The sequence below is a fragment of the Aegilops tauschii genome, chromosome 2, assembly GCF_002575655.3.
Source record: "Aegilops tauschii subsp. strangulata cultivar AL8/78 chromosome 2, Aet v6.0, whole genome shotgun sequence".
Taxonomy (NCBI): domain Eukaryota; kingdom Viridiplantae; phylum Streptophyta; class Magnoliopsida; order Poales; family Poaceae; genus Aegilops; species Aegilops tauschii.
The window spans coordinates 8,237,605-8,246,612 of NC_053036.3; the positions used below are offsets into that span (position 1 = coordinate 8,237,605).

The following is a 9,008-nucleotide window of genomic DNA, read 5'->3' on the forward strand; positions in this document are numbered from 1 at the left end:
ATACCATATAGTTTCAAGTGTTGATACGTCCATTTTGCTTCATAATTTTTTACTATTATTTATCTTATTTTAAAGTTATATTTCATATTATGATGCAATTGTAATGTCTTTTCTCTCTTAAAATGCAAAATACATCAAAAGAGGGGGGAATACCGGCAGCTAGAATTCTAACCTAAAAAAGATGCAACATAGATAGAAATTCGTCCGAGCTCAAAACAACGTAAAATTTTCTGGATATTTATTTTGGAATATATAAAAATACTAGAATAAAGAAGTTCAAAGAAGTGCCACATGGGTCCCACAAGGGTAGGTGGTGTGGTCATCCCCCCCCCCCACACACTACGCTACCTAGGCTTGTGGGGCCCGGGGCCCGCGAAGCTCCTCTGCCGACGTCCTTCTCCTATATGAAGCCATTTACCCTAGAAAAATAAATAAAGAAAGGAGTCATGGGACTTTCCACCGCCGTCTCGAGGCGAAACCAGGGCATGAGCACTTTTGCTCGGAGCGATTCCGCCGGGGATGCTTTCCTCCGGGAGGAAAAAAATTAAAGCCTTCATCATCACCAACACTCTGATCATCTTAGGAATCATCATCTTTATCAACATCTTCACCAGCAACATCTCATCTATAAACCATAGTTTCTCTCTTGAGTTCAATATTTGTATCAAACCTCATATTGGTACCTAGGGGTGCTAGTAGTCTTGATTATACCTTGTAGTTCATGCTAGTTGGTTTACTTGGTGGAAGATTATTATGTTTAGATTGTTAATCTTACATTTATACCCACTGATCATGTATAATAAGATGAATTGTGAGTAGTTCTATTTGTTCTTGAGGACATGGAGAAGTCTTGTTGGTAGTAATCATGTGAAGTTGAGCACCGTTCAATATTTTGATATTATGTTATGCTGTTCTTTCTCTAGTGGTGTTATGTGAACGTCGACTACATGACACTTCACCATCTTTGGGCCTAGGGGAAGGCATCACGGAATTAGTTTGTGAATTGTTCCGTGGGGGGCAATTTTGCATCCACATGTTTAATGTTGTGTTTAGATTTTTTTCTTAACTACTTCTCTTGTATTTGCGGATGCTTGCATGGAGGGTATAATCATAAGTAGGTGTTTGCTCAAGTAAGAACAATACCTTAGCTCCGGTGCACCCACATAACAATTATCAAGGCAATGAATGCGAAGTCAATGAATCATGGTGAAAGTTGCACCTAGATAGTACTCATTCGGATTTATGAACCAGCGTACTATTCTGACTTCTGAAGCTAATTTACTCTGAGATAAGAGTCCAATTGCCAGCGGCAACCAACTTCTACACCTACATGTTCTTGCATTGTCAATTTACCATCTTTCACAAATTTCTTCTAACTCTTCCTTTTCGTATGAACATCACATCACAGATAAGAAAAGGGAAATCAGGAAACAAGCATAAATATGAACAAGGGTCCAAGAAAAGGTAAAAGCTGATCTATACCACAATGGGTGAGCTCGGTGCACTTGACCTTGGTACAACGATGGTTTCCCCACAAACGATGGGGACGACGCTGCCCAGGCAGTACGACATTGGTGTGGTGACAGTTTGCACACGTAGGTAGACGGTGTTGAGGTCATCTTTGGCACCAGCGATGCTTGATCCCAGTCACCAAGCTGAGCGGCAACACCATCCAGATCGCGGACTCCCTTGAGCGACACCGACTGGCGACTGGCTCTTCTTTGGGATGACTACCATCGTTCTCCTAAGGTAGATGAGGAGGAGGCGTGCCTGAATCGAGGAGAGGCGTGGAGACGAGGGCGTGGCTCAAGTCCCTGCACCGAGTCCACCCATCACCCTGTGCACCCGTCTCCTTCCTTCCTTCCTTTACTCCCTCCTCGCACCCACTCCCGGATCTCATCTCACACAGCCAGCGCACATCCCCCACCCAGATCCGAACCCTACCCAACCCCCGCCCCAGATCCGGCCGCCGGCCGCCGCCGGCGATGGCGTGCCTCGCGATCTCCCTGCAGCCGGTGAACGGCCCGGACATCCTGCTCCAGACGCGCTCCTGGTTCCCGGTCTCGCGCGCCCTCGCCGCCGTCTCCGCCTTCCGCCTCGCGCGCCTCAGCCTCGCCCGCGGCAAGCAGCCGCACGCCTCCCCCTCCCCCTCCGCCTCCCTCGACGCCATCGGCGACGACCCGCTGGCCACGGGGTCGGGGCAGCTGGTGGTGGGCGTCGAGTCGCAGTACCGCGTGGTGTACCGCCTCGTCAACTCCATCTACGTGCTCGGCGTCACCACCGCCTCCGACCACGCCGCGCCCGCCGTCCACGCCTTCGCCGTCGCCGACGCCGTCAACCAGGCCGTCTCCGTCCTCGTCGCCGCCTGCCGCGGCGTCGACGCCACCCCCGACAAGGTCCACCGCAAGTACCCCGAGGTCTACCTCGCGCTCGACCTCGTCCTCCACGGCGTCGGCTCCGTCCGCCTCTCCCAGATCCTCGCCACCATCCATGGCGACAACCTCGCCCGCATGGTCAACTCCTCCCCCGACGCCGAGGCCCGCGCCCGCGGCGCCGACTCCTGGCCCGTCGTCGAGCACCTCGCGCAGGACCGCCACGCCGCCCGCGACGGCTTCGCCGGCGCCTCCTTCGAGCTCCCCCAGGAGACCCTCTCTGCCGGCGACGAGTTCTCCGCTTCCAGCCTCGCGCCTGCGGCTGCTGCGGCTACTGGGGATGAGCCGCCGCCTGAGGAGGCGCCCCCCATCGAGAAGGACCCCTTTGCGGCCAGCGACATGGTTGCTAGCAAGCCGGAGGAGGCGTTGGTCGGTGCGTTCAAGAAGAACAAGGAGACTGCCCTTGTGGTTGCTGATCCTGCTGCTGCGCTTGCTGGGTTGGAGGTCACCACTCTGCCGCCAGCCGAGGCGACGAAACCAACGTTTATTGGGGTCGAGGGATTTGAGGGTGACTATGGTGGAATTGAGTTTGGTAATGAGGAAGCTTCACTGGCTGAGGCATTTGAGGGGTTCAATGCGCCATTTGGGGGTGGGCTAGATGCTTCTGAGTTTGTTACCACAACCAAGAAGGATCACAAGGACAAGACCCTCACTGGTCTTGAGATTCTAGCCATGAGTGGTGGGCAGGCACCGAATGCAGCTACTTCTGGTTCGCCACTTGACAGCTTGGTAACCCCGAGCAAAGATATGACCGTGCCTGAGTTGTGCATCGTGGAGGAAATCAATGCTGAATTCAAGGAGTCTGTTCTTGCACGGGTTGGTCTGAAGGGTACAATCATTTTGCGGACGTTACCACCAAAGAAGGCAGCAGGGAGGGAGACAGAGTTCTCATTCCGGCTTGAGGGTACTTCTGGAATGAAGAGGGCTGCCTTGCAGAGTACCGTGTTGAGCAGCCTTGAGAATGGCCTGTTCCATGTGAAGACACCATCGAAGGAGGAGCCTATCCCCATCATGAAATACAGCTTCCTGCCCAAGCACTCACCTCTCCCCCTGAGGTTGCGCCTTGTAAAGCGCCACAGTGGTACATTGCTCTCACTGATGATACACTATGCGTCGAACCCGATGTTGCCGCAGCCACTGAGCAATGTTACATTCATTGTTAAACTTCCTGTGGATCCAACTCTGCTTAATGTTTCGCCCAAGGCTGTGTTAAACCGGGCTGAGAGGGAGCTCAGGTGGCACATCTCAGACATTCCTCTGAAAGGTCCTGCTGGCCGGTTGAGAGCACGGATGCCTGTGGATCAAGACTCCAAAGATGGTGAACTGGAGGTTGTTGGAATGGTCAAGTTTGCTTACCAAGGGCCATTCACTTTGTCTGGCATCAAGCTCTGCCCAGCCATCAATAGCACTGCCCAGTTTAATGAAGTTGGCCACACCTTCTCAAGCGGGAGCTACCGTTGCATCTGAGTTGGTACCTTTTTGTACTGTAGCTGTTTACTTTACCCCTTATTCAGTTTGCTTCTACAACAGGGTGTGAATTTCATATTTGTACGTATATGTTTTGTGAGGCTGGAATTTAAACCATGTTTTTGAGTTGTGATTATTCATCAAGGCTACACAATCTTTTGCAAGTTTCATAGTACTCCTGTTCATTATGGATGCAAACAAAAAACAATACTTCTGCTACTGACCTTTAGTAATTCATTCATTATTGCAAACCGTCATTACCTTTTCTGTCTAGTTTTTTAGAATAAGGGAGGAGAGGATTTCCCCTGTCCTCTACACAATCTTTTGCAAGTTGGCATTGAAAATGATTTGTTTGCTTTCAAGTTGAAACTTGCAAATTTGGTGACGAGATGTTTAATGTATATCCTGTTTCTCATTACCTTCCAACTGTACAATACATATTTGGTTTTTTACTTCCTGTTGTAGGTGAACTGAATTATTCACGGAGAATCTGGTTATGGTATTTTATTATACAGATTCAAACATAGTTTCTGTTCTTTAACCAAAAGAGTGATCGAGTAATTGCTCGCAGGTGATTGCTTTGCCCCTTGTGTTCCTTTGATGCATCATTGACCTTTTTATTCTTATATGGCACACAGGTTACTCTTTTCATCCTCTACATAGGTTGTCCTATAAGGATAGCACATTTCTGTAATACATTAGACATCCACATCTATGCTGGGAAAAGATTCAAGTCAAGTACACAGTTTATTTCTGGCACCACGGTAATCAGGATTGTTGAACTCGACTCCATTTTTCGCTTATAGGGATCTCCAAGGGTTTGAATCTGAGAAATCCCCTGTCTTTGAGTAGTGGTTTTGCCCCTGGGTTCAAACAGCATGAAAGGTGAAAAAACTTGCATAGCTGCAAGGGGAGAGATCAATCTATACAAAAACATTCCTTTTCAAAAATTTAGTTCATCAATTCTGTATCGTGTCAGTATGATGCCTGGTTTTCTAGGTTCCCTTGCATGATCGACATTAAGCAACGATGATGTGCTATCTTATGCTTATAGTATGCTGAAAATAAAATTTACCAATTCAGTGGTGCCAACTCTAATACTCACTCTGGCGTGCTGCTATGCTGTTGTTAATATTTAGCAGAATCAATTAGGAAGGGTCATCTGTTAGATATCTGTTTTGTGCAGTTTAAACTAGCAAGGTTCTTATTTTTGAATCATGAAGTACACACCATACTCTCCGAATTTCAGGAAATTCTATCTGCATGACCACATCATTCGGGTTAATTCATCTCTATTGCTGTATGGGTTCCTTCTGGTTGATAGGTTCCGTTTAGCTGAAATCTTATACTGCACGTGTGTTAGCTGAATGCCAGCTCATAATATTGATCTACTGTAATTCTCACCTGCAATTATTCTTCAGTTTTCGTCGTGCACAAGTGCCAATTATTTATACTTAAAAATATGGCAGCATATCTGATGAATATTTGCAAGTCTTCTAAGTGCTAATAACTACTCCCTCCGTCCCAAAATTCTTGTCTAGACAAATCTAAGACAAGAATTTTGGGACGGAGGGAGTAGGAAATTACAATCTCCAATTTTGATGTATCTACATTTTTGGTTATTTTTGAAGTTTCGACATGTGTATTCCCATCATACTCTTATTCTTTTTTTTTTCCTGTAATGTTTGTAGAAAGAGACTGATATGGATGCTAACTATAACTTGAGTCTAGGGCAAATAAATCCTCTCTCTAAGGCATTCTTTACCTTTACTTTGGCCGCAGCAAAGTAGTATACATACATATCTGTAGTATCTTGAGCGTGTGTAGATAGATTGTATTTTGTTCCTTCCATGGTCTGTATTTATATATACAGTACATGAATTTAAACTTTGCTGTGTTCTTCCAGCTTACACTAATTTTGTAGCCTTATGTTATGCTCCGTCCATCTGAAAATAAGTGTAGCCGACTTAATACAATTTTGTACTAAAGTTGTACTGAATCTTCGACACTTGTTTTGGGACGGAGGGAGTATCTGTCAAGTGTCATTTCCCCGCACTTTTTTGTGTTGCCGGAGAGTAACTGCATTGTCAATGATATTATTGTACTGATGGTAGTGTCAAAACTCAGAAGATAGTGTATTCCAGCAAGTTATGAATCAACTGAATGGGTAGATGACAAGATTTTTACCATCATCATCCTCAGGAGGGCATTTGATGCTATAGAGTTACAGATAGTAGATGCTTTTGGATTTAAGAGCCTTTTGATGCTTTGGAAGTGGAGCTTTTGCACCTGGGCTCAAATGCTCCTGGTGTGAATAGTAAAATAAATAAAATAGGAAAACATTTCAAAAAATTTTGATTTTTTTGTGGCGTACTTTAATAAATGTTTGTTGTGCATGCAAAATTTCATTACGAGATGACATTGGAGGAAGGCATGGTAAAAAAAAAACAAAATTGATGCTTTGAAAATGTTACTTTCAAACCCATATTGGAGCTCTGATTTTATTTTTTTTGTCCACGACTTCCATCAATATGATTTCGTGATGAAATTTTGCATGCACAACAAACATTATTTAAAGTATGCCACAAAAGAAAATATTGGTGTGGTGGCCTTTTTCTCCTTAAATTGCTGTTGTGCAGCTCCACGGTAGAGCACACTCAGCCTTTTTTTTCTTTCTTTCTCAATTGGTGTTGGTAATATTTTTCTTTTTCTTTTTGAGAATCGCTGAATAACTCCTCCCCTTGACTCGAACCACCCCTCGCTAAACAGCGACCAGGCCAATGGCATTTCAATAAAAAAAAAACGACCAGGCCAATGGCCCAACCCCACTTTCTCACACCGTTTGGAATGGCAGCCTGCTCCCGATGGGCCAGATAGGGGCGATTTTATGGGCTTCCCTTGTGCGAGCGAGTAGCCGTGTAGCCGAATGGTTCGTTCGCTCCGAGGCGATCCCTATGGCGCATAGGTCGCCCGCTAGAGTTTTTTTTCAAAGGGGAAATCATGCCGCTTTATTTAAACAAAGCTAGGGATCTCGTCTGCAATTACATCGAGCAAGAAGTCTGGTGGGGAACCCACCCAAAGCTCCGACCGATTATCTCCTACACCTACTTTAGCAAGTTTATGAGCGGCTACATTCCCGGAACGACGTACCCACGAAACCTTGGCGTCCACCAAAGTGTTTAGCATCGCCTTGATGTCCTGCACCCATGGTCTTACAACAGATAAGCTCTTCTCTGGACTATTAAGCATCAGGAACACAGCTTGGTTGTCCAGCTCGACATGAGCTCTCTGAATATGAAGATTGATCGCCTCCTGTACAGCTCTCCTGCAGGCTAGTACTTCCACCATCTCAGGATCAACGATATGTGGAAAGAAATGGCACATACCAGCTATAAAAGCTCCATTGTGGTCTCTGAATACTGCACCGCCTCCTCCTTTGTCTCCATGACTTGAGACCGCGCCGTCGGAATTGATCTTTACCCATCCCTCGTCAGGAGGTTCCCAACGCTGAACGGTCTTTGGCTCCGGTTGTGACGCCCTCGCCCGCTAGAGTTGGCGCGTACCACCCCTGAGCGTCCGCAGCTTTTTGGACCAGCCAATATAGGGATTCCTCAAACCTCCCAAAACCATTTTTTTCTTGTTTATCTCTTCCGGTTTTTTCTTCTGTATTTCCTTTTTATTTTTACTTTTATGATTATTTTTTCTTTTTTTTTCTTTTCTACAATATTCTGATTTTCGTTTTTTCCTTATTTTCACCTTTTCTAGAAAAGTTCGGCCATGTATCAATTTTACGAACAAACCTTCTTAAATTGTGAACATTTTTCGAAATTATGAACATTTCTCAAATTGCCGAACATTTTTAACAAATTCCTGAACATTGTTTTTAAAAAGAGAACATTTTTTAAATGGCGAATTTTTTTAAAATCCGTGAACATTTTTTAAAATCATGATTTTGTTTCAAATTCACGAACATTCCTTGAAATTGTGTACATTTTTCTGGAAACGGTGAACATTTTTTGAAATTTCTGAACAATTTTTGAAATTCAGAAACATTTTTTGTTTTTGACGAACATTTTTTTAGTTCCTTAATAGTTCTTGAAACAGAGAACATTTTTTGAATTTTGTGAATATTTGTTTAAATTTGTGAACATTTTCCAAAATTCTTGAATTTTTTTTGAATATTGTCAACACTATTCTAGAATTCCTGAACATTTTTTGAGTAGACGACCATTATTTTTGAAATTGCAATCATTTTTTGAATCCGTGAGAATTTGTCATTTCCAGAATAAACTTCAAATCGTGAACAATTTTTGAATTCACGAACAATTGGACATTTTGCAACTTTTTCTGAAATCCTAAATTCATTTTAAAAATAAAATAAAGCGTAAGCAGGAAAAGAAGGGGAAAAAACAAGGGGCTCCCCGCCCCGCATATGGGCCGGCCCATGTGGGCGCGCAGGCGAGAAGGGAGGGTACGCGCTCCCGTGGCTGCCGGCGCGTACTGCGCTGTATAGGTGCTCCCCGCTCCGGATCGCGAGTGAGAAGCTGGCGAAGGATTCGTGGAGATGGAGTTGAGGATTTTTCGGCCATGGATGGCTCCCGAACACGCCCTCGCTCGTTATGCATGATAGCCCACTTGCCACGAAACAATCTGATAGGCCCATGAACCTATTTGGAAGAAGCCCAATCGACACGGTTGCAGTCAAACTGAAGACAACTCTTTAATAATAAAACAGAAACTAACCCAAAACAAAACTGAACTTCCCTAAAAAAAACACAAATACCGAACACAAGCCATGCTCAGAGATGGGCAAGGCTACTGTCTGTATGAAGCACCTATATACAAGAGGATGTCATCATGGAGAAAGATGAAATTGGACACCTCCAGCAACCCGACAACACAAGCCAAATCGATCCACAACATCATCCCGCCCAGATCAACCACTAGAACCTCAAGAGTTGCCTCCCAACATGTGGGAAATCACTACTAGGAAGGAATGTTGCGACTGCACGAGCTCTGGTGGTTGTTGTGCTATTCGTGTCGGTTTGCCCCCCCCCCCCCCCCCCCCCCCCCCCCCCCCCGAGATATGGCACCTTCGGCCTCCACGCC

General features: G+C 45.3%; 1 protein-coding gene across 1 annotated transcript; it reads left to right on the top strand.

Moving 5' to 3' along the window:
- The first annotated feature begins 1,756 nt into the window (after positions 1–1,756).
- On the top strand, positions 1,757–4,063 carry LOC109777773 (uncharacterized). Its single transcript, XM_020336336.4, has one exon. The coding sequence runs from the start codon at positions 1,986–1,988 to the stop codon at positions 3,897–3,899; it is 1,914 nt and encodes a 637-aa protein (XP_020191925.1). The 5' UTR covers positions 1,757–1,985; the 3' UTR covers positions 3,900–4,063.
- Positions 4,064–9,008: the final 4,945 nt, after the last annotated feature.

Excerpts from the sequence above, each read along its gene's own strand:
- LOC109777773 (XM_020336336.4), top strand. The coding sequence starts at position 1,986 with ATGGCGTGCCTCGCGATCTCCCTGCAGCCGGTGAACGGCCCGGACATC.